Consider the following 26,756-nt stretch of genomic DNA (forward strand, 5'->3'; position numbering starts at 1 on the left):
TGAGGCAGCAAATGCTGGCCGTTTAATGAGCTGCAAGCTTCTGAGCATCTCTTTAGGGGGCTGATACTTTCCCACAGAGCACTTTACATGGCCGGGACCCGGCCACAATGGGTGACAGACCCGTGACCAATCGTCACTTTCACTTGACTCATCCACACGCGACCTCACCACGATTTTTCACTGTGCAGATGAACTTTCGGAACCATTTCACAGGGAAAAGGCTCGGGCAAGGGTCAGTTGCCCTTTTGTATGGTCATAAAACAAGGCTCTGTGTGTCAGTCTTTTCTCCTGTCTCACATTCCAAGTGAATTTCTGGACACCATTTAAAGCACTTGGCTGAAAAATAAAGCGGTGAATGAAACTGACTTTTATAGACTCATTCTAGCTCATCTTCCCATATAACCCTGTCCACCTGAAAAAGGATTTAGTGGATGAGCTGAGTGTATACAGGACTTGCTGAATACATAGGGCCCATTGTCCACTGTGGGGATTGTTTATTAACCAGGACTGATACACTATTTTGGAAGTGACCTATTAATTGTCCATTTAACTAGAAGGTATTGATTCAAATAGAAAAATAGAAACCATGACTAAACCTTTTTCTCGCTCCTTCAAGGTGGTCTCCTGTGAGGATAATTGAAAACTGTTGTACAGATTAAGGAGACATTTATCACCATATATTAGAGTATCAGGAAAGGATGCCTGGAGTAGAGACTTAAACCCCAAATATCTGATACCACAGCATGGTGGCATCTCTGTGGAATTAAATCTTCAGTGTGGTATTCCAGGGGTGGTGATTGAAAGAGGTCCAACCCCTAGTTTCAGTGTTTTCACCCTGGTATAATACTGGTCTTCTACTTTAGAAACTCTCTGGAAATATAGACAGGTAAGGGGCAATGTACCAAAATATTGCATGTAACAGGTGGACATTCATGTATGCGTGAATGTGTGTGTGTATTCATTTTATAGTACTGTTTTAATGAGTTCCTAAGCCATAAAAGCATACTAATGCCCAGGCCAGTTTACTAAATAGAGCACATAAAAGTAGGTCCAAAGTCATTTTCTAGATAACCTCATCTTCCTGACTGCTTGAAAAAAATCACCCTAAGCATGTCTCATTTTTCTCCATCTGCTTCTCAGCCCTTCCCACTTTATGCCTTTGTGTAGCTGTTGTAAATTGTGGTGTCTATCTCTGGAGGCTTACAAAGCCCTGTGTTTATCTTTTTCATTTAATAAAACGTACAAGGGGAAAATCAGCACAGTTCAGACTGAGGATGAGAATGCACTTGGTTTGTCTCCATTTCTAAGTTGGCATTTTAAAACAGCATAGAAGGGTGGAGTCAACATGGCGTACTAGGAGGATGCGGAATTCGCATCTCGGCACAACTAGGGCACCTACCAGGCACCGGTGGGGAACCTCGGAAACCTAAGGGGATGGGAGGAGGCCCCAGTGACCGGGTAGGACATGGGTCATTGGGGGAAGGAAGGGGGAGGAAAAGTGGAGGCGGGATGGGACTGGCACCCCTGAGGGGCGGCTGGGTGAGGGGAAGGGATCCCACACCCGAAGGGGGAAATTGGGGAACCATTGGGAGGGCAGAGGATCAAAAGGGAGTATGGCCAGGTTTCTCCTGCCCACTTGGGCCCCCAGGAACCTGCTGAGATCCCGGGCCTGATCCTCTGCCCACCAAGGCCCCCTCCAGCCGTGCAGGTCCTGAGGGAGCGGGAGGGAGGGAAGGGGGAGCAAAAGTAAAGGCCAGACCTCCAGGACCAGCACCCCGAGGGGTGGCTGGGGGAGGGGAGGAGTGCCTAAACCCAGTGGGACTGACCCACGGTTACGGGTCCAGCAGTGGTGACAGGGGAGAACCTGGGGGAGATGGGGGTGGGGGGCGTGGAGGAACGCAGCCAGTGCTTTCCCTGTCCACTTAGGCACCGGAAAGCCTGTTGGGCTCCCGGGCCTAATCCTCTGCCCTTGGACCCTCGCTCCTGCCATGCAGAACCCAAGCCCCACCCATACACCCTCACTCAGGGCGCTACTTCCAAACTCCGGAACTACACACTCCAGAGTCCCTCCTTTTGACGTGCTCCCTCTCCTATTCCACGCAGGTCCTAAGCAGAGGCCCCACCCCATGCTCAAACGTAGCCCCCCCACCCACCTAGGTCCCGTCCCACCCTAAACCCCGCCCCTGCCTAAGTTCCACCCCTGCCTAAATTCTGCCCCCATAGTCAAGGCTAATTTTTTTTTTCTTTTTTCCTCTTTTAGATTGGGATTGTTTTACCTTATTGATTCATTGTGGTTGATTCTTTTATATTTTTATTTTTTCAATTCTTTTATTTTTCCAATTTTATTTTATTCTTTATACTTTGTTATTGTTCTCTCCTTTTGGCTTGTTTCCCCTCCCCCCCTTTTTTTTCCTTTTCTTTTTTCTGGTGTGGTTTTATTTTACTTTGTTGCAGTTGTTCCAATTATAGTTTTATTTTTCCTAATGTATTTTTTATCATTCTAATTTTATTTTGTTTTTTATTCTTTGATATTGTACTGCTCTTTCCTTTCTTTCTTTCTTTCTTTTTTTTTTTTTTACTGCACTATGAAGCTTGTGGGATCTTGGTTCCCAGACCAGAGGTTGGGCCCGAGCTCCTGTGCAGGGAGCTCAGAGTCCAAACTGCTGGACTAACAGAGAACCTCAGACCCCAGGGAATATTAATCGGAGTGAGGACTCCCAGAGGTCCTCATCTAAGCTCCAAAACCCAGCTCTATCCAACTGCCTGCAAACTCCATTGCTGGATGTCTCAGTCCAAACAACCAGTAAGACAGGAATACAGTACCATCCATCAAAAAAAAAGAAACAACAAAAAATTACATTACAGACGAAGGAGCAAGGTAAAAACCTACAAGACCAAATAAATGAAGATGAAATAGGCAACCTACCTGAGAAAGAATTCAGAGTAATGATAGTAAAGATGATCCAAAATCTCAGAAACAGAATGGAGAAAATACAAAAAAACATTTAACAAAGATCTAGAAGACCTAAAGAGCAAACAAACAGTTATGACTAACACAATTACTGAAATTAAAAATACTTTAGAAGGAATCAATAGCAGAATAACTGAGGCAGAAGAACAGATAAATAAGCTGGAAGATAAAATGGTGGAAATAACTGTCAGGGAGCAGAATAAAGAAAAAATAATGAAAAGAATTGAGGGTCGTCTCATAGACCTCTGGGACAACATTAAACGCATGAACATTCAAATTATAGGGGTCCCAGAAGAAGAGAAAAAGAAAGGGTCTGAGAAAATATTTGAAGAGATATAGTCGAAAACAACCCTAACATGGGAAAGGAACTAGTCAATCAAGTCCAGGAAGTGCAGAGAGTACCATACAGGATAAACCCAAAGAGAAACACACCAAGACACATATTATTCAAACTATCAAAAATTAAATACAAAGAAAAAATATTAAAAGCAACAAATAACATACAAGGGAATCCCCATAAGGTTAACAGCTGATCTTTCAGCAGAAACTGTAAGCCAGAAGGGAGTGGCAGGACATATTTAAAGTGATGAAAGGGAAAAACCTACAACCAAGATTACTCTACCCAGCAAGGATCTCATTCAGATTTGATGGAGAAATTAAAACCTCTACAGACAAGCAAAAATTAAGAGAATTCAGCACCACCAAACCAGCTTTACAACAAATGCAAAGGAACTTCTCTAGGCAGGAAACACGAGAGAAGTAAAAGACCTACAAAAACAAACCCAAAGTAATTAAGAAAATGGTAATAGGAGCATATATACGATAATTACCTTAAATGTAAATGGATTAAATGTTCCAACTAAAAGACATAGACTGGCTGAATGGATACAAAAACAAGATGCATATATATGCTGTCTAGAAGAGACCCACTTCAGACCTAGGGACATATACAGATGGAAAGTGAGGGGATGGAAAAAGATATTCCATGCAAATGGAAATCAAAAGAAAGCTGGAGTAGCAATACTCATATCAGACAAAATAGACTTTAAAATAAAGACTATTACAAGAGACAAAGAAGGACACTGCATAATGATCAAGGGATCAATCCAAGAAGATATAACAATTGTAAATATTTATGCACCCAATATAGGAGCACCTCAATACATAAGACTAATTCTAACAGGCATAAAAGGGGAAATTGGCAGTAACACAGTCATAGCAGGGGACTTTAACACCCCAATGGACAGATCATCCAAAGTGAAAATAAATAAGGAAAAACAAGCTTTAAATGACACATTAAACAAGATGGATTTAATTGATATTTATAGGACATTCCATCCAAAAACAACAGAATACACTTTCTTCTCAAGTGCTCATGGAACAGTCTCCAGGATAGACCATATCTTGGGTCACAAATCAAGCCTTGGTAAATTTAAGAAAATTGAAATCATATCAAGTATCTTTTCCAACCACAACACTATGAGACTAAATATCAGTTACAGGAAAGAAACTAAAAAATACAAACACATGGAGGCTAAACAATATGCTACTAAATAACGAAGTGATCACTGAAGAAATCAAACAGGAAATCAAAAAATACCTAGAAACAAATGACAGTGAAAACACGATGACCCAAAACCTATAGGATGCAACAAAAGCAGTTCTAAGAGGGAAGTTTATAGCAATACAATCCTACTTCAGGAAACAAGAAAAATTTCAAATGAACAAACTAACCTTACATCTAAAGCAATTAAAGAAAGAAGAACAAAAAAAACCCAAAGTTAGCAGAAGGAAAGAAATCCTAAAGATCAGATCAGAAATAAATGAAAAAGAAATACAAAAGATCAATAAAACTAAAAGCTGGTTCTTTGAGAAGATAAACAAAATTGATAAACGATTAGCCAGACTCATCAAGAAAAAAAAAGAAGACTCAAATCAGCAGAATTAGAAATGAAAAAGAAGTAACAGCTGACACTGCAGAAATACAAATGATCATGAGAGATTACTAGAAGCTACTATATGCCAGTAAAATGCACAACCTGGAAGAAATGGACAAATTCGTAGAAAAGCACAACCTTCCGAAACTGAACCAGAAAGAAATAGAAAATATAAACAGACCAATCACAAGCACTGAAATTGAGACTGTGATTAAAAATCTTCCAAAAAACAAAAGCCCAGGACCAGATGGATTCACAGGTGAATTCTATCAAACATTTAGAGAAGAGTTAACACCTATCCTTCTCAAACTCTTCCAAAATATAGCAGAGGGAGGAACACTCCCAGACTCATTCTATGAGGCCACCATCACCCTGAGACCAAAACCAGACAAAGATGTCACAAACAAAGAAAACTATAGGCCAATATCTCTGATGAGCATAGATGCAAAAATCCTCAACAAAATGCTAACGAACAGAATCCAACAGCACATTAAAGGATCATACACCATGATCAAGTGGGGTTTATTCCAGAGATGCAAGGATTCTTCAATATATGCAAATCAGTCAATGTGATACACCATATTAACAAATTGAACAATAAAAATCATATGATAATCTCAATAGATGCAGAAGAGGCTTTCGACAAAATTCAACACCCATTTATGATAACCCTCCAGAAAGCAGGCATAGAGGGAACCTACCTCAACATAATAAAGGCCATATATGACAAACACACAGCCAACATTGTTCTCAATGGTGAAAAACTGAAACCATTTCCTCTAAGATCAGGAACAAGACAAGGTTGCCCACTTTCATCAGTATTATTCAACATAGTTTTGGAAGTTTTAGCCACTGCAATCAAAGAAGAAGAAAAAATATAAGGAATCCAAATGAGAAAAGAAGAAGTAAACCTGTCACTGTTTGTAGATGACATGATACTATACATAGAGAATCCTAAAGATACTACCAGAAAACTACGACAGCTAATCAATGAATGTGGGAGAGTAGCAGGATACAAAATTAAAGCAGAGAAATCTCTTGCATTCCTGTACACTAATGATGAAAAATCTGATAGAGAAATTAAGGAAACACTCCAATTTACCATTGCAACAAAAAGAATAAAATACCTAGGAATAAACCTACCTAGGGAGAGAAAAGACCTGTATGCAGAAAACTATAAGACACTAATGGAAGGAATTAAAGATTATACAAACAGATGGAGAGATATACCATGTTCTGGGATTGGAAGAATCAACATTGTGAAAATGACTATACTACCCAAAGCAATCCACAGATTCAGTGCAATCCTTATCAAACTACCAAGGCAGTTTTCACAGAACTAGAACAAAAAATTATACAATTTGTATGGAAACACAAAAGGCCCCGAATAGCCAAAGCAATCTTGAGAAAGAAAAATGGAGCTGGAGGAATCAGGCTCCTGGACTTCAGACTATACTACAAAGCTACAGTAATCTAGACAGTGTGGTACTAGCACAAAAACAGAAATATAGATCAATGGAACAGGGTAGATAGCCCAGAGATAAACCCACACACATATGGTCACTTTATCTTTGATAAAGGAGGCAAAAGTATACAATGGAGAAAAGATCGCCTCTTCAATAAGTGGTGCAGGGGAAACTGGACACCTACATGTAAAAGAGTGAAATTAGAACACTTCCTAACACCATACACAAAAGTAAACTCAAAATGGATTAAAGACCTAAATGTAAGGCAGACACGATAAAACTCTTAGAGGAAATCATAGGCAGAACACTCTATGACATAAATCACAGCAAGATCCTTTTTGACCCACCTGCTAGAGAAATGGAAATAAAAACAAAAATAAACGGGATTTAATGAAATGTAAAAGCTTTTGCATAGCAAAGGTAATCATAAACAACATGAAAAGACACCCCTCAGAATGGTAGAAAATACTTGCAAGCGAAGCAACCGACAAAGGATTAATCTCCAAAATATACAAGCAGCTCAATATCAAAAAAACAAACAACCCAATCCAAAAATGGGCAGAAGACCTAAATAGACACTTCTCCAAAGAAGATATACAGATTGCCAACAAACACATGAAAAGCTGCTCAACATCACAAGTCATTAGAGGAATGCAAAGCAAAACTACAATGAGGTATCACTTCACACTGTCAGAATGGCCATCATCAAAAAACCTACAAACAATACTGGAGAGGGTGTGGAGAAAAGGGAACCCTCTTGTACTGTTGGTGGGAATGTAAATTGATACAGCCACTATGGAGAACAGTATGGAGGTTCCTTAAAAAACTAAAAATAGAATTACCCTACAACACAGCAATCTCACTACTGGGCATATGCCCTGAGAAAACCGTAATTCAGAAAGAGTCATGTACCACAATGTTCATTGCATCACTATTTACAATAGCCAGGACATGGAAGTAACCTAAGTGTCCATCAACAGATGAATGGATAATGAAGATGTGGCACATATATACAGTGGAATATTATTCAGCCATAAAAAGAAACAAAATTGAGTTATTTGTAGTGAGGTGGATGGACCTAGAGTCTGTCATACAGAGTGGAGTAAGTCAGAAAGAGAAAAATACTGTATATTAACACATATATATGGAATCTAAAGAAAATAAAAATGTTCTGATGAACCTAGGGGCAGGACAGGAAGAAAGACCCAGACATAGAGAATGGACTTGAGGACATGCAGAGGGGGAAGAGTAAGCTGGGACGAAGTGAGAGAGTAACATTGACATACATACACTACCAAATGTAAAATAGATAGTTAGTGGGAAGCAGCCGCATAGCACAGGGAGATCAGCTCGGTGCTTTGTGACCACCTAGAGGGGTGGGATAGGGAGGGTGGGAGGGAGACGCAAGAGGGAGGGGATATGGGGATATACGTATGCATATAGCTGATTCACTTTGTTATACAGCAGAAACTAGCGCAACATTGTATAGCAATTATACTCCAATAAAGATGTTTAAAAAAAAAGAACACTAGAAAAAATAAATAAATAAATAAAACAGCATAGAGATGCCACAAGTGTTCTTAATAAACATTGGTGTCTCATTGGTGATAAATCTGAAATGAATTTCTTATTTTCTTATTTATGATGTTCACTGTATTGGCAGCAAATAATAATGAAATGGTGGATTTAGGCTTTCAATTAAGAATATTACATAAATAATAATGATACCAAGGAACAGTTAATAAGACTTACAACTGCCCGGTAAGCTTTTTAATTTAAGGCATTTACTAGATTTTCTTTTCTTCTTATTTTTTTAATAGGAAGAATGATTTTATGCCCAAGCATTTAAGTTTTTTTCCATTTGTACGAAAGAAGGAAAATGAACTGTTGAAGTAATTTTGTATTATTTTGTATTTCAGTTCGGATAGCCAAAATTATGGTTTACACTAAAAATTTTACTAAGAGATGAAATCAGTGGCCCTCATCATTGTTTCACAATATTGACTTCACTCTTTCTAAAAGGTGTAGGATTAGAGCAACACATCCTCAGCTAGCAAGTGAAATACCATTTTGACTGTTAACATGATTCACTTGTTTAAAATTGATTTAGTTTCTCTTGTTAACCTTTTAGATTTATGATTGACTTGTGGCACTGTGGAAACAATCATTCATCTAGTGCCCTTCTCACATATAATAAATAGTTTAATAGGGTATTTAAGCACAATCCTTACAGTGGGGAAAAATTTAAAGGCAGTGGTAAAAGTTCTCCTCTCCCCCAAAGCAGTGTAAGGAAAATCTTTGATAGTATATCCATAAGGTTCTTTTCAAAATAACATACTTCATAAAATGAGATGGAAAGTTGTAGAAGTTATGCAGAGAATGACCTTAAGGAAAAGACTACATGAAATGTATAGGAGTCTTAATTTTGTAGAATAGCTAATTGAATTAATGAGATAATGATTTCGTTTTGTCTTTGAGTACCCAACTTGAATTTGACCTTTCAAGAATTTTATGCATTAAAAGACAAAGTTTAAATTTGCAGCAGCATTATAAAAATATGAGTGAGGAAATATTCTTCTGGGATAAATTGCTGTCCCTTTTTCTTGGGAGGTGAACTTAGATTCTGCGTTTTGAGATCATTTTACTATCTTCCCTTTCTCATTAAAACTTAAAAGAACATAGAATACTCTCCAAATTTGAATTTAGGATTTTGTTGAAGGCAGCAGGGAAAGGACCTTATTTTTATTACTGTAGGTTCGTCCTATGAGTGACACTGTCAAAGGTGGCAGTGCTCTGATGGGTCTTCTTACCACCTGACCTGGATGTTTCCTGCTCTCAGCTGGAGCAGTGAGTGGGCTTGGGGAACTGATCAAGACCTATGGAAATCCATAAAAGGCTGCCTGAGAGCTTCTTTTATAAGGATTTATCTTTAGAACTCTAAGATTTTCAGAGGGATGCAGCATTTTGTGCTAACAGAGAAAGAAGCCTAATTATTGTGGTGAAAACATAATTGTGTATGTGTGATAAGTTGAACATAGGTTTTGACTTCTCAATAGTGAAGGGAGATAAATGACACTTGGTCAACTAGGAAGAAAGTTTAAAGGAGTCAGAGACTCCTTTAAACAATAGATTAACAATAGATTAACAATCTATTAGACAATAGATTTTCCAAGTTGATGGCTCTATTCAGCAGTTCCACAGTGGCAGTGAAAGTATTCGAGGGTCGTTCCTGGAATGGGGTTCCCTTTCTCCCCAAATGTTCATAAGTAGTAGTAGTAGCCTACCTTGGGGTAGACAGAGGCCTATCTACTGCTGTGTTTCTCTATTGCTCTTCGCTGCCCCCCACCCCGTACTGTATCATTCACACACAGCACACCTCTGTTCAAAATGCCCTTCACAAGGCACTGCACACAGGGATTCCCAGGGGGGTGTGGTACATGGGGGCTGTCTCAGGATGCAGGGAATTAGGGCTTTGTAAACTTTTCTATACTAGGTCATTCTGCCATTTTAATGACTCTCCCTACCTCCCGACCTCTTTCCCGGCACATTGGTAATTTTCACAATCTTCGGTATAATTTTAAAGAGCATTGATTGGCCTCACTCTGCTTGGGTGTATGACCTCAATTGCACAACTTATCTTTCCAGAGCCTCAGTTTCTTCCTGTGGAAAATGGGGATGATAATATGTACCTCTGGGGATTGTGGTAAAGATTTCATGCCATGCTGCCTGTCGTTGCCACATACATCAGTGCATGTTGAGCCCCAAATATATATGGAAGCCACATTATAAAATAATAATAATGATATTCGCAAATTAGCAGAGCCGATAGCACCTTCAATTGGCGGCCCTGTCTTTTCTACTGCATGCCTTAAACTCTGTCCCTTTTCATTGTTATTTTTATTTTATTTATTTTATTTATTTATTTACTTATTTATTTTATTTATTTATTTATTTTTGTCACCTGTAAGTTTCCATATAAATCAGACTTTTGTCATGAATTTAGGAATAATCAGAGGTGTTTGTTGCTTATAACTTTTCAGTAGCTTCTGAGAGATTTTTGAATTACCAACAAGTTCTTGAAGTCACTATGTTTCGCAGGTGTAATTGAGCCCATATTCCTAGATTTAGAAGGTAGGAAGATGGTATAGGGTAGTTTATGGTTAGATCCAGAGACAGCCCACAAAAGACTCATGGGGGAGACAAGGAGAAGAGCATCAGTGGTAGAAGTAGCATCTTGTCACATGCTTCTTGTAGGAAACTGAGCCACCTCCGTTTATGAAAACAAGCGCAATTTGTGTATTGAGAGGAATGCGAAGAGAAACCAGGCAACTAGCAAAGAAAGGAAAAACGGAACCTTCTTTATCTTTGCCATGGTTTTTGCTTGTTCAGTGGTTGTATTCGTGTTTCTTATAGGGCACTGAATCCCAAAGACCAGACCCAGGAGTTAACCCTCTGACCTTCACAACCACTCCAGCTCTGTCTTTCAGAGACTGAGGTCTGCTTTGTGTGCACGACCCTTCAACGTTAGCTTTTACCACGTTGGTGAGAATAATTTATCTGTAGATCCCCTTGACGGGACTCTTCTTTCTCTTCACTTAAACATAACTCAATAGGAAAACCTGTAGGTTCCTATTAAAAGTCGTAGGGGCATTTAAATGTGTTACCCCATTGTTTTATGTAAACATGTAAATCTTGGTGAAGAAGGGGTGAAAATGAGTAAAATCATGATCCCTATGTATAAAACCTCAGCTTAGAAAAAAATGTAGGCAGATTTTTTTTTTTAAACTAGCTTTATTGGTCCAAAAACTTGTTTGTATTTCTATACAGATTTAAAAAGTTGTATTATAAAATAGATAACCCACAAGGACCTACTGTATAGCACAGGGAAATATATATACTCAGTAGTTTGTAATAACCTATAAGGGAAAAGAATCTGAAAAAGACTATATATATAAAACTGAATCACTGTGCTGTACACCTGAAACTAACACAACATTGTAAATCAACTATACTTCAATAAGAACAAAATAAAATTATTTAAAAAAGTAAAAGGTTGTATTAGCTCAAAAAGTATTGGCCTTTCTAAAATACTAAGTTGGGCAAGTCCTTGGAAGGCTTTCCTCTGTGGCAAATTATCCCTTAGATTTGTTTCAGTCACCCCTGGCCCTCATCTACCTCCCAGCTAATGTCCTGTGTTCTTCCCGCTCATCCCCTGCAGTCTGGAAGTTCCAAGCCGTGTGAGATTCCTAGATTCACCACGTTTCAAACTCGTCCTCACCCCACTCATGCGTCTGCAAATGTCAGTCCCTCTCTCTGCCCACCTTTGTCAAGATGACCAGCAAGAGAAATTGCTAGTCTTCTGGCAGCTCTTCTCTCTCAGGACTCACTCTCTTGGCCTCCAAGACTAAGTGGCTTCTTATCTGGTGCTTAAAAGCTTCCTATGTGGTGGTCTGCGGGTGTTTATCTCACTTGTACCTTGGCTGTCTCTGTTCTTCTCGGACCTCTCCTTATCAACTGTGAGCATCTGTGAAGGATGGAGTGGATTCATTTTCAGGTGTCACTCAGCGACGACTCAATCACTTGGCCAGATTACTCCCCAAAAGGTTACTACAACGTTTGCTTGTTTTCCTTAGAAAACTGAGCCAGACTTAAAATGTAGAGTGGAGGTGAATTATTTGTCCATAACTCTACAACAGTATCCTATCTTAGTGGGGTAGTTTTGCCTTTCAGTCTTTTTTCTCTGCATTTTTACTTAGCTTTGAGCAGATAATGTTTTTTGTTTGTTTGTTTGTTTTGCTGCTGCCTCATCTTCCTAGTCATCATCTTTAGTGGTTCTTTACAATTTCACCTAGTAGATATAGCATAATGTGCTTATGCATTTCTTTAACTTTGGATATTTAAGTTTCTTTCCTAATTTTTAGTACATATGGCTTTAATAATGGTAGATTGTATACAGTTACAAATTAAGAATTCCAGATCAAAATAGGAAGTGAGAAGGGGATGCTGGAATCTGAGGACACTGTTGCCAGGTTGTATAGGAGATGCTATATGGTCCAGGCTCACAGACTGACCCAGGACAGGGAGCAGAAGCCCATAGACACAGACAGGAACTCTGGCTATGTTTATAAATGTTTCTTTCTTCCCATTCTTGACCCATCAAGAAAGAGTGTGGGGAAGCATAGAAAGGAGCCAAGAATTTGAATTTAGAAGGTCTTGCTACCACTGAGATCTGTGTCCTTTGTGCTGCTTTGGAACTTAACTGCTCTGAACACTTCTTCATCCGTACAGAGGATGTCTGTGGCATATGATTCTTATAAGAATAAAATGAAATTCAACAGGGGCAAGTGAAATAGATTTGAGGGATCCTTATTGTGGGCTAGGCACTGGAAATGTTTTGTGCTATTTCATCAAATCCTTAAAGAAACTCCGTAAAATAAACTGAAAGAGTAACTCACTCCAAGTGCTGAGATCCAAACCCAGTTCTTCCATCCTCCAGAGACTTCTGTCCTGAGGCTTCCTAGAGAGACACCGTCTCACGAGATGAATCTGTGATCTGAAATAGTGCAGAAGGGCCAATTCCATGGTGTCTATACAAAGGATAGTTCAGAGAAGAAAAGTATTTAGGAAGATATGAACATATTGAGATGTTTATACTATTTTTATTACTGACAAATATTGCATAAAACGATTCAAATCTCTAAGAAATAGTGAATCCAGGTGCCAAAGCCTGACTTCCAGCTATGACCTCGGTGTGAGAGAGGCAAAAATAATTGGTTCTGTAGCTGGAGAATTAACCAAGATCCCATGAGAGGATGAATGGGAAGGGCATCAGTAAAAGTAGACTTTTGTAAAGAACTGGGCTTGATTACATCCCAGGGGCTCTGGCATTTCTACGGAGATGCAGGTGTTACAGACCTGGAAGAAAGAGGGAGAGGCCAGTAGTTCTGGGAATGTCAGGATGAATCAGAATGAGGCACAACCCCGAGCTGAGAGACTAGCTGGGAGATATTTACAATCTTTTAAACAAATAGGAAGGGAAGCTATTATATTACAGAGGTAAAATTGATGAGATTTATCCACTTATTGACATTTTTCTTCTAAAATACAAGTCAGATTGTGTCAGTCCACTGTAGGGTTAAGAGCATTTGTTTTGGAATCAGTATTCCTGGGTTTGAAGCCCTAGCCATGTGACCTTGGACAAAGTTCAGTAAGCTACCTAAGCTTCTTTTTATTCATCTGTGAAATGGGAAGAATAATAGTAGCATTCATGGCATAGGTAGGTTGGGAGGATTAAATGAAATAATGCATGTCAGCGACTTAACATAGTAAGTATGAGTACAGAGGAAGTGCTCAGTGTAGGTTTATTATTATCATGTCACACCCTGCTTAAACATATTCTATTGGTCTTCACTAACTATTGGGTAATGTTCCAAACCCTTGTAGTTCTCTATGGTCTGGCTCGATTCCACTCCATAATCTCTGTGCCAGAGGTCTAGATGTCTTCAACAGCCTGTCAGATAAGAAGCAAGTTAGGGCTTCCCTGGTGGTGCAGTGGTTGAGAGTCCACCTACCGATGCAGGGGACACGGGTTCGTACCCCGGTCCGGGAAGATCCCACATGCCGCGGAGCGGCTGGGCCCATGAGCCATGGCCACTGAGCCTGCACGTCCGGAGCCTGTGCTCCGCAATGGGAGAGGCCACAACAGTGAGAGGCCCGTCTACCGCAAAAAAAAAAAAAAGCAAGTTAGGTGAGGCTATGGCAAACTGGGGACCACATGCTCCATCTAAAGAGGGCACCTGCCACTCACTATGGTAGATCTCTTCTTTATGGGAAGGTGAGCCTAGTGTGGTTACCTTTGAAGAGATGTTGGAAACCTGGACTTCACATGAAACCTCCCAGTTATTAAATGTGAACGACTAACTCAGAATTTTTAACCAACACGCTAAACAAAGCCCGTCTGCAGGCTGGATCCGGTTGCCAGCTTGCACCCTCTGTTTCATGCCCTTCCAAGGCCTTGCAGACTGCTTACTTTTCCTTGGAGAGACTTTATTCCTTTGTGCTTTGGTGCTTTGAGACATGCTAGTCACTCTGCCTGGATTGGCCTTGGTTCTTTCTCTCTGGAACTGAATTGTCCTTTTAGACTTGACTCAACCTAACTATTTTCTCGAGCTCATCACTTCCTTTTTTGTGATGCCAGAGCACTGTAGGGATCATTCTATTTCAGTACTTAAGACATGCATTTGCTTTTTTATTTAGAAATAATTATCAAACACCCAAATGCATACCGGATACAGTCGTACACTGGAGTCCCTGCTCCTCTGGTGCCTGTATTCTGGAGTGACGTTCATGTATTGGTCCTCCCATGAGAAGGTGAACTCCTTGAGGGTGGGGACCATGTGCCGTTTGTCTGGTTTCCTCAGCAGATACCCAGTGTATTAGTGTCCTCTTGCTGCTGTAACAAATGTCCACAAACCTCATGTCTTAATACAAGCTTATTATCGTACAGTTATAGAGGTCAGAAGCCTGAAATGGGTCTCAGTGAACTAAAATCAGTGTGTCAGCAGGACTACATTTCTTCCGGAGGCTCTAGGGGAGAATCTGTTTCCTCGCCTTTCCAGTTTCTAGTGCATTTCTTGGTTCATGGCCCCTTCCTCCATCTTCAAAGGAAGAAGTGTAGCATCTTCAAAACTATCACTATGACTTCCTTTCTTGGTCTCCCTCTTCCACTTATAAGGACCCTTGTGATTACATTGGGCCTACGTGGATACTCCAGGATACTCTCCTAACCTCAAGTTCAGCTGATTAGCAACTGTAATTCCATTTGCGACCTTAATTACCGCTTGCCATATAATGTAATATGTTCACAGGTTCTGGGGATTAGGACATGGGCATCTTTGGAAAGGACATTATTCCTCCTACCACAGCTTGGAAGCTGAATAAATGAATAGTGAATGATGAATGAAACTCACAGAGGGTGGGAACCAGTGTTGTGCTAGCTGCAGAAAGGCAGAAAAAGTAGTAAATGTCTCTTCCCTGAAGGAGTTGATGATCAACTGAATCAGGGAGGGGGTGATTGGAGGTCTTCCAAACCTTCCTTCTCAGTTTAAACATCTCTGACTCTTGCAAGCTTTCCCTGACATCCCAGATGAAGATTAAGCCCATTGTTTTGTGCTCCCAGTGCACCCTCTTCTTAGGAATACTTCGTCACACTTGTGATGCTGGTTCAATAAATGCCTCCCACTTGATTTTATAGGTAATGAGTACGATAAAACATACGTCTTATTTCTCAGTGTGTAGTATTGAGAGGAGTGCCTGGCATATGGTAAGTGTTCAACAGTTTGAGACAATGAATGAATGAATAAATAAATGAAGAATTAGAGGAAAATTAAGTATTTAAACCACCTACTAGTTCTGCATTGGAGCTTTGTAACCTGGGACCATGGACTTTCTGACATGGGAAGGCAAGCATATGTACTTTTTTTTCCCAATGGGGAGCAAAGAGCATTTATCAGATTCTCAGTGGAGTCCACGACCAAAAAAAGGTTAAGAAGCTCTCTACATGTGCAGAGTTCAGAGATGAGATAATTGGGCCATGGTACAGAGAAGGAGGGCATTGTCGTGGAAAAGACAGGTGGAATTCTCCCTACAGCTAATGGGGCTTTTTGTATCTTTTCTCCCCTCTAGGAGAAGAGAGTGTGCTGCCTCTTCTGACACAGGAATCTAATTCCAAAGCTCGGAGGGGTATTTTAAGAAGAGCTGTCTTTTCTGAGGACCAGAGAAAGGCTCTGGAGAAAATGTTTCAGAAGCAGAAATATATCAGCAAAACAGACCGAAAGAAACTTGCCGTCAACTTGGGACTAAAGGAATCACAGGTACTAATGAGCAGGAAGATATCTACTGCTCCTGATTTCTGAAGGAATCCAATGGTATCCATTCATTTGGTAACTATTTGTTGTAGTAGGCATAGCACTGGACCCTGAAGCATTATTGAAACGACTTGCGTAATTTTTTAGTGGGTGGAAATATATGTCACAATTCCTATTTGGAAATCGGTCCCTTTGCTGAAGAGGTCTAGGTTTTCACCTGATTAATTCTTCCCAAATGAAGAGATAAGCGAAGGCTTGTGGCATTTACATCATTACATTGTTTGCTCTGTTTTCAGAGAAACAGGTTACATAATTGCCTTCAAAAGCAGGAACCAATTTTCCTGTCTTTTTCTTCATTTCCAGTCCCAAATCAAGGCATGAATGAGTGACTCATAAATACCTCTTAATAGATTTCATTATTTTGCACTGTGGGCTTATGTCAAGTACAGTCAAGTAGTTTCACATTTGCAACCTTTACAAACTTTTCTTGTACAATGATATTTCATATAATTTTGAAAGAGACTTTCTAGCCTTTTGGGAAGTGCAGCATACTCCATTTAAAGATTGGCCTACTTATAAATAATTAACAGTATAAGGCACTAGCATTTTCCTATTTAATCCCTATTATAATCACCATATGAAATATCCCCATTTTCTAGATGAGGAAATGTAGAGAGGTAAACAGAGGTCCAGTGTCACAAAGTGGAGCTGCTTTGGAACTGGGCTCCCACTCCAGGCAATCTGACTCTGGAGTTTGCATTCTCTTTAACCTGGAGCCACCATGTACAGTTGTGCAGGATGTTCACTGCACAAGGCCATTTGGCTAAGAGGGATGGCAGCAACTGAAATGCAGCAGGTACTCTGCTTGTCAAACTGACTTTCCAGGTGCAAGGCTCCTTCCACCTGGAATCTTTGAATCAGCATAAAGGCCCTGAAGGGCTAGCAGAGACTCTGTGTTAACCACCATGCTCTACTGTACTTCCCTCAATACAAATGACCTGGTTTCTAACTTTGGATGTTATTAAACTAGTTATTTTTGGATGAAACCCGTCTTAACCTTGCTTCCTTTCCCTAGGGAAGTGATCTGTCCCCCTGTCCCCCGACTTTTTATAGTCGTAGGAAGCAGTACGAGGTGTGGTAGAGGATAATTGACCTAGATCAGCCAGTCTGTGTTTTCCTCGTGTGTGGGACTAATGAGCCCATAACCTTAATTGACTGCTCTGTGCCTCAGTTTCTCACTTTAAAAACAGGGACAAATATAGGAATTCTGTCTATGTCACAGAGCAATTTTGTGTCTGTGACAGACAAATCAATAGATATATCTTGGTGGTCTATTGTGCGTAAGACACTGTGCTAGGTAAGAGGGAATATTGATAAATACTGATTAAGATAACCCTCCTTGGACCCCAGGAATTTATACAACCAACTGGGAAAACAAAGCAGAACCTCATGAACGGTTAGATAACAATATAAGACATTAATATAGGAAACAGCCCCTGGTAGGTTAGATATACTGCCAAATAATGGAGCTAGATCAGTGGTTCTCCTAGAACTTATGTATCTCTCTGGAGCCTTACACTAATCCCCATCTCTGGAAAGGATGGTCATAGGACTGGTTCCTATACCCCTAGGGAGTCTAGTGATGGGAATTACCTGATCCTCAGAGGAATTGCTGGGCCTGAGAGAGGATCACGTGGGGGGCTCAGTGGGCCTGGCCTGCATGGCATTAGTATGGATAAGACACAGCAGAGTCAGAGGGGAGAAAGTGTGCAGGTTTGGGAGGCTAGGGGATTCTGGTTGAGTTGGAACTTGAGGTAGGTGTTAAAAGATCAAAAGTGGCTGGGATTGATCTGACAGTGCTCTGGGAAAGTGTGAAAATCCGTGATAGTACATAGCATCTTCTTTAAAAGGAACTGTTGAAAAGGGAATGCAGCAAGCCTATTAAGGACTATTTATGAGGCCATGACCATAATACTTCCACTCTGAGATAACGAACTGTTTCCATATTTGTATGTTATCTCCCAGTTGTTATCCACAGGCACATAGTTTTACATAGTCGATTATATAGTTTTTAAAATTCAAGTGCCTCAGGAATGAACGCTTTTTGCCTTATTGAATTTGGCGAACAGCTCGGAAGTAATTTAACGTTGTCTTATTTGCATGTACACTATATCTAATTACACAGTGACTACATGGTATTTATTATGGTAAATTCAAACAAAAGGGAGATTGGTAAAGTTAAAAATGAAAACATATCTGTTCCCTTTCCAATCCAACTCCCTGGTTACTACTGCCATTTATGTATGGCTCTTGTTTGAGTTTATTGGCATATCATGTATTATTTTTAAAATAAACTTATATGTGTGTCATATATGCACAAACATAAAAACACAGATACTTTCATAATGACTACTATGTGCCCTTACATTTGATGTTATTTGCAGATAATAAAAGTAGCTACTTTTGCTATTTCTGTTTTACAAATGAAGAAGCTGAGACCTAGAATCGTGTATATAATTTTAAATAAAAATGGCATCACACTCTGCATCTATTTTAACATCTTCTGAAGGATAATACAAATCACTTGTGTCACCAGCACACAGCTCAAGAGGTAGAACATTACCACCGGGCCAGGAGCCCCCTGCCTGCCCCCTCCCGGTCACTACCTTCTCCTTCGGAACTTTGAACAGCATAGATTAGTTTTGCCTGTTTTTGTGCTTTATACAGATAGGATCACTCAGTACATCTTCTTTGGTATATGGCTTCTTTCACTTACCATGTGTTTGCGAGATTCATCCACGTGGCTGTGTTGTAGCAGTAGCTCGTTTACATTCATTGCTGTGTGTATTACATGGTATACCAGGGTTTATCCATTCTAATGGTGGGTGTTTGGATTGTTCCCATTTTGGGGCTATTAGGATTAATGCTGCTGGCAGTGAGTATTGTTTTGCCCTTTGCTTTTTCTTCCCCCACTCAAATGGCATGGGATACATCCTTCCATGTCTGCATACACATTTACTTCATTCTTTTTTAGTGAGTGTCTCAGAGCAGACCATGACATGGATATACTGTAATTCACTTAGCCATCCTCAGCTTTAAGTTACTTCCTAGTTTTTACTGTTGCATATCTTTATGCACTTTAAAAATATTTCTGTAAGATAGGGAACTAGGAGTCGGATTTATAAGTTAAAGTGTATGTACATTTTAAGTTGTGATCAATTTAAAAATTCCTTTCCAAATATTGTATCAAGATATTGAATTATATCAAATTTTACTCTTACTAATAAGTAGTCCTTTTTTTGCAATCCCTCCACTATTTAAATTTTTGAAAATGTTGCCAACCTCATGGGCAGTTGTATCTGTTATTTTTTTCCTAATTATCAGAACTCGGGAATCTTTTAATCACTTTACTGGTCATTTTTCATCTGAATTTAACCTTTTCATGGCTGCACCATTTTTTTTTTCTATTGTCTTTTTGTTGATAGATATGCAGCAATTACTTTGGCTGTTAATCAAAATATTTGGAATATTATGGTTTGTAACATTTTCCTGTTAACAGCTGCCACAAAAATCCCCTCCAAGTTTGTGGCTTTTTTTTATTGTGGTGAAATACACATAACATAAAACTTACCATTTTAACCTTTTTGAAGTGTACGATTCAGTGGCATTAAGTACATTCACCTTGTTATGCAGCTGTCACCACCATCCCTCTCCAGAACATTTTTCATTTCTCGAAACTGAAACTCTGCACCCGTTAAACAATGACTCCCCATTCCTCCCTCCCCGCAGGCATCAGGCAACCACCATTCTACTTTCTATCTCTGTGAATTTGACTACTCCAGGCACCTCATACAAGTGGAATCATACTGTATTTGTCCTTCTGTGACTGGAATATCTCACGAGGCATAATGTCTTCAAGTTTCATCCATGGTGTAGCATGTGTCAGAATTTCCTTCCTTTTTGAGACTGAATAATATTCAGTTGTATGTATATACCACATTTTGTTTATTCATTCATCCATCAGTGGTCACTTGGGTTGCTTCCACCTTTTGACTAATATGAATAATGCTACCGTGAGCATTGTGTGTACAAATATCTCCTTGAGTCCCTGCTTTTAATTCTTTTGGGTAGTTTGTGGCTTTTTCATATGCTTGTGGCATCTTTATTTGTACAAAAACTTCTCTTTTTTTAATGTAGTCAGATCTAGTTTTCCCTTTGTAGCCTTATTTTTTTATGTCATGCTTAAGAAAACATTCATCTCCCCAAGACTGTAATGATCATCTCTATATTTTCTTCTAGAATTTTTGTAGTTTTGTATTTATGGTTAGCTGTTTAATCCATCTGGAATTTGTTTTTGTATTTGTTGAGAGGTAGAAATTTTATTTTATGATTTTTCCCAAATATGTACATTTGTCCCAATGCCACTGATTATGAAGAAACTCCTTTCATGATTTTTTTAAATTGAGATATTACTCAAAAAATTTCTGGATATACAGAAAAGCTAAGAGGAGAAGAAAATAATTAATGTGATGAGAAAGACAAAAATCACTAATGGCAACAAATAACTGTCTTGGTGAAAACCCATTAGAAATAGTTGGCAGGCATTCTGGGAGTAAATGCCTACTGCAAATAATAAATGAGTTTGTGAACAGAAGCAAATGCTCTGCTATGTATGCATTAGGACTGGTTTCTTGTGAAAAGCCTGAATCACAGGATTACAACTGAGATGGCAGTCTTTCGGACTCAGCTGCCTGTGGTAGGTTTCTTTTGTAGCCATTTTGGACATTGCCCATCACATTGAAGGAATGAAAGAATTGTTTTGCCAATCTGGAAAGACCATCTCAGGTAGAATTTTTTACTTCATTGGGAGAAATATCTGGTTGGTACACTTTAATAATTACTTCTTTAGGTAAAAATTTTCCAGTTTTTGTTCTAAAACTAGAAAACTACTAAAAAAGGGTGCAGTGTAATGCACAGGAAAGCAATGTGATTGGCTATCAGAAAACCAGTTGTGAAGTTTCCTGCTCAGGCACAGTTGACGACACAGTCAGAGGGAGGTTAGCAGTAAAGAGAGACTCAAGTGGGGTGGGGGAAGTTATGGCTCAAATTAGAAACTACCATCATAAGCACTTTTAGGTTAATTACAATCAATTGTTATTTATTGAGCCTAATTCTTCGAGTTTGATAAATCCTGGAAGTACTCGAACTTAAAAATTGTATAAAGCCTGCAATTTATCCAAGCATTATAAAATGTAATCTTAATTGAGTCTCCAGAAGTTTCTGATGAGGTCTGAATGTTTATAAGAGCCTCAGCGCTGGAGTGGGACTGTCACGGATTCTAGTCTAAATGCTTCTGTTTTACTAGCTATGTGACCTTGAACTGGTTCATTGCGTTGAATCCTCAGTTTTCTTATGTGTGAAATAAGGACTTCTTGCAGTCATTGTGAGAATCAAATTGTATAATCCACGATGAGCGCCTGGCCTGACACCTGGCACAAAATAAACACTCAGATGCTATTACTAGTCAATAACATTTCCTTTGGATAAATAATTTAGCACAGACTAAATGAGATTTTAAAATATCGAAGAGAGTTAAATCAGTCTTGAAAGATGTCTGACTTTCAGGATGTCAGCAGCTTACCACAGTTGTTTTGTTTCATAAGTGTGTGGAGATGCTGTACTAAAGTAATTTCTCAGATACTTCTGAAGTAAAAAGCCACAAGGACTTTGCTAGGCTGGCTCTCAGGATAAGGTATTCTATGGAAGGCACAGTGGAAGAAATTACAGTTTAAAATGCTGAAGTGAAGTAACGTGATGTAAGTGATCATTTTGTCCAATTACTTTATCAATAGGTGAAAATCTGGTTTCAGAACAGAAGGATGAAATGGCGGAATTCCAAAGAAAAGGAAGTGCTTTCCAACAGGTGTATCCAAGAAGTAGTCCTTCAAGAGGACCCCCTCTCAAGATCTGCTCTGGGTTTCCCTTCTCCATGTCCTTCACTCTGGGAAATCTCCCAACAGCACTCGAGTCCAAGATGGAGGGAGAATTCACCAGAACCATCAGAGAGACTAATCCTGGAGAGTCCAGGGGCATTGGCCCCAGAAGCAAAGTCACTGCAAGGTGCCTTATATTTGTGTTCTGAAGAGGATGCCAGAGACAAGGGTGTACTTACTGGCTCAGTGTGAATGGAAGCATTCTGCCACGTTAACGTAAAAACAGTTAACTATTAACGTTTGGACTCTTAAGCCTGCTAGCTTGTGTCTCATCAGTGCCTAAAACCTAACACCTTTGGAGTGAAGCATGGACTAATGTTTTAGGAAACCTCTCCGGTGTTCTCTTATTTGGGTCCTAGACTCAGACTTAATTTGTAAGTGGAACAGAATCTCCCAGAAAGTACGATGGAACTGAAAAGAACGAGAATAATGGTCAGCTCAGTCCTTACTCTGAATATGTGTATATATGCGTGTGTCTCTATGTGTATATATATAAATATTCATTAAAATACATTAGTAGAAATTAGTTTCTCTCTAAATAGTGCATTGAGCAAAAAACCAACGATGACTGAATGTTTTTAATTTTTTGAAAATTATGTGAAATTTGGACTTCAGTACAAATTTTCATATCAAAAGAACATTTTTAAAAAACTCTCTACTTTCTGGTTTCTTTCAGTATCCAGATGTAAGTGATTTTTAACAGCTCAGCTCAGAGATCCTAATCAAATGAGCCACTATTAGATACACGCACTGAAAGTATGTATTTACAATTAATCCAACAAGCAACTAGAAGAATTTCTGAATGTAACTGTTAGTACCTTTAATTTCCAAGGCTCTGAACTTTATCAGGCTATCAGTGCGGGAGGGACCCATTTAACTAATGATTATCATTTGATCTCTTTTCTGTAAGGATGGGTCTTAATCAGGGTCTGCCAAATAAAATGCCTTTAAGGGCCTGTCAGGTAAATAGAGGGCATGACTCACCTAAAGATATTTGAGTTTAATAATTTTGAAATACTGTGTTGGCCAAAGAAAACATCTGTGCCAAGCAGTTTGTGACCTCCAACCAAGACTTAAAGAAGTGTCACAGTTCTTAAAATGTTCCCAACTGGGCTTCAAAACCCGATACTGATGGGATCTATAGTGATTTCTGTTTGCACTTTTAGTTATAGACTCAATTTTCCATCTAGGTGGTATGCAGTATATATTAGGTTATTTTTATGTATTAACAAAAACATCACCACAGATGTTTTATGTTTCTTGAGTACTCTGAAATAGTATTATTATAAAATTGCATTTCTGGTAACGATTTGCTTAGTTCATCTAGAATTTTTTATTCCAGGTCCAAGAAAAAATTATGTTTCACTTTGAAGGAAATGAGGCAGAAAAAGGAAATGATGTGGTTTTGAACTAGGTTGTTATTAATCTGTGGACAAGAAACATTAGTAGAAGTTCATGATGTGGAATTTTGTTAGTGAGAAAGCTGCATAAGGAGAGTAGCTTCTAATTTGCTTACGTTCTTAGCTATAGACTTCGAGGGTTTAGAGTTTTAGCAAAGGTAATATTTCAGATGATAATGTTTTCTGTCAACACCAGGGAATTGTTTTGTATGAATGGAACTTGATTGGGTGTATGCTAGCTTATGTCTTTATCAGAAGATCAAAAATCATCTCAGAAGAAGATTGTCTCAGGCCCTCTTTGTGGGAAGCAGAGGCAGGGATCTGCTGACAGCAATTTAAATTTTAAAACCTGTCTTAAAATGATTTATAATACGGTTTCTTTTCTTTGTATAATGTTAACCTCATTTACATTTATCAGGTCCTTTCTGTGTGCTGGAGACTGCTAATAAGCCTTTAATGTGGATTAACTCATTTAATCCTCGTGACAATAACCCTATGAAGTGTAGGGACTCTATTACTATTAGGATTCTTGTTACTCAGACAAGGGACCCAGACCAGTATGGTCAGGGTGATTTGCCCAAGGTACTGAGGGTAATAAATGGGATTTGACCCCTGGCAGTCAAGTTTCAGCTCTTGAAATCTAACCAACCGTGCGGGGGTGTCTACCACTGTGAATGTATTCACCCAGCTCTCAGATGCATTGTAAGACATACATTTTGAGGATTGCAGAGAAATTTATTAAAGAAATTCAGAAGCACGTTGTACTTTATCATCTCTTACTTGGGGAATGATTTTCTCTTCAGTATCTTCTCTATTAATTTTGAAGTTTGGGGAAAGTAAAGCATCACAAAAGTCTTCAACTTTGAAGTCTCTGTAGAGAAGAGTCACTCAGGAGTGTTTATGAAATGGAAGTGCATTTTTCTATCACTTGTTGCTAGAAATCATAGAGTGCTTATCTATGGTCAATGTTTCTTGAGAATAATTTAAAAATCAAATGAGAGAAACATGCGTCTTGGCCATCCGATTACCCAGGTTTTAGAAGTGAGCTACTTGGTGCTTAAATGATCTTCCCCCAGGGTTTCATCTCGAGCTCTGAGACCCAGCGGAGGCTTCTCTCTGTATGATTGGCCTGATAATCGTATACACAGATACTTTTTTTTTTTTTGCGGTATGCGGGCCTCTCACTGTTGTGGCCTTTCCCGTTGCGGGGCACAGGCTCTGGACGCGCAGGCTCAGAGGCCATGGCTCACTGGCCCAGCCGCTCCGCGGCACGTGGGATCTTCCCGGACCGAGGCACGAACCCGTGTGCCCCGCATCGGCAGGCGGACTCGCAACCACCGCGCCACCAGGGAAGCCCACAGATAACATTTTTTAATTGGTTTCTACCTCAGCGTGTGTTAAAGGCTTAGGAAAAGTACATCTTGGATGAATATATTAGGGGTACTTAGGAAACACACACAAACACGCACATGGTCCACAGGCATATGCTTGCTGTGCCTTGATTTTGCCTTCATTTACCCAGATTGTTGGAGGGAAGTGCTGAGCTTCATATTCTAATTGACAAGGGTCTCCTTTCCCCCTTGACTTGTGCTTTACCAACGCCGCTTCCACCTACAGTGTTCTTACACGTGTATTTCCCTCTGTTTTCTAAATGCAGACTCCTTTGCTCCGAGGGATCACATAGGAGTATGTTTTCTGTCTGCTTTCCAGACCAACACTACTCTAGAAAGCACCAGGACCATATAAGCCTGCAGGCAAAAGTGTTTAAAATTTTTTAAAAGACATTGTCTAATTAATCTTAGGTGGAAGAGAAGGGAAAAAATGGTGAACACCATCCTGCAGCGTTTATACAGGAAAATATTTTATAACACTAAGTATGAAGGGTTGGAAGTATATAACCAGGTTTGGAATGGTCACTGGATCTGGAGACAGTGAGGCCATGATCACCGATGTTTAAAAGGCAACTCTGTTTTCTTAGTAATGAAGTGGTTTGAATGGGGAACCTAATTATTCAGTCTGGTGGTTCACAGCCTTTAAAAACCCATACCCTTGAACATGCCATACCTTCCAACCAGTTTTGGGTATGTGCACAGATTTGGCATATACCTCATAATACTCTTCAGCACCCACACCTCCCACTCCACCCCCTTAGAATCATACATATACTTCTTTTCACTTTTCAAATATAAAAGCATAATTAAATATAAACCACACGTGTTCTTTCTGGCTCCCTTCATTCCCCATTCTGATGCATCTTTCGCAAAGGTACATACTCCCCAGCTTGCTCCACCACCGATCCCTTGATGACCAGTGATTTCGTCAGGTTCCGCTGGCCTTTAATAAAACAAAGCTCATTCCGCTGCGCTCGTGAGCTTGTTAGACACTGCCTCTGCACTCTTTTGAAATCCACAAAAATATTTTTTCTTTCTGGATCTCAACACTTCTTAAGCATTATATGTCAGGCACTGTCCTAGGCTCTACGTAAACAAATATGAGGGAGCGCATGGTCCGTGCCCTTAAGGAACTTATGATCTGGTCTTCTTGCCAAACTATTTCTGAAATATTCCGTGTTACCAGTGACTGGATCCAGTAAATTTGGGGTAAAAAATAATCTAACATCCTCCAAAACCCTATCTATCCATTTGCAGTGGTGGTGGTGGATTGGGGGGGGGGTGATTATTGAGTGCTCCATTTTTCAGAAAAATACAAGCTATTTGGCATTGCTGATTTTCTGTGCTCTCTCCCCTCCATTTAGGCCACAATTGGTCCCAAGAGGAGTCAGAAAGAGTCTAAGGAAAGAATATAGTGACTTTTTTGTTCATAGTGCACCCTACCCTCTACTTTCGTCTTTCTACCTTCCCAGCCTCAGATCAACTTGCAACCATGGTGAGTGGTAAGAGCGAAGAAAAAGCAAATAACACAAGTGGGAGGAAATCAGGATGATGAGTATTCTTGATTATATAGGGAAAATCTTGGAGAATTAATTTATATCCTTTATAAACCAGTTCTTAAATAAGCAAATACCTTAAGGACAACGTACTAGCCCCCCCCCCCAAAGATGGTTCTTAGCTTCCAGCTGTTAGTTGGGTTCCATTACATTAGTATTTTTGGTTATAAAAGCTA

The 26,756-nt window shown here is 39.5% G+C and overlaps 1 protein-coding gene across 1 annotated transcript in view; it reads left to right on the forward strand.

Moving 5' to 3' along the window:
* DBX2 (developing brain homeobox 2) overlaps positions 1–24,748 on the forward strand; it is a 41,348-nt gene extending 16,600 nt beyond the window's left edge. The window contains exons 3-4 of the mRNA XM_030835003.2: positions 16,059–16,246; positions 22,093–24,748. Of these exons, the coding sequence (XP_030690863.1) occupies positions 16,059–16,246; positions 22,093–22,425 (521 nt within the window). The 3' untranslated portion in view covers positions 22,426–24,748. The remainder of the gene's footprint in view (positions 1–16,058; positions 16,247–22,092) is intronic.
* The last annotated feature ends 2,008 nt before the right edge of the window (positions 24,749–26,756 follow it).

Source organism: Globicephala melas, chromosome 10 (assembly GCF_963455315.2).
Source record: "Globicephala melas chromosome 10, mGloMel1.2, whole genome shotgun sequence".
NCBI lineage: Eukaryota > Metazoa > Chordata > Mammalia > Artiodactyla > Delphinidae > Globicephala > Globicephala melas.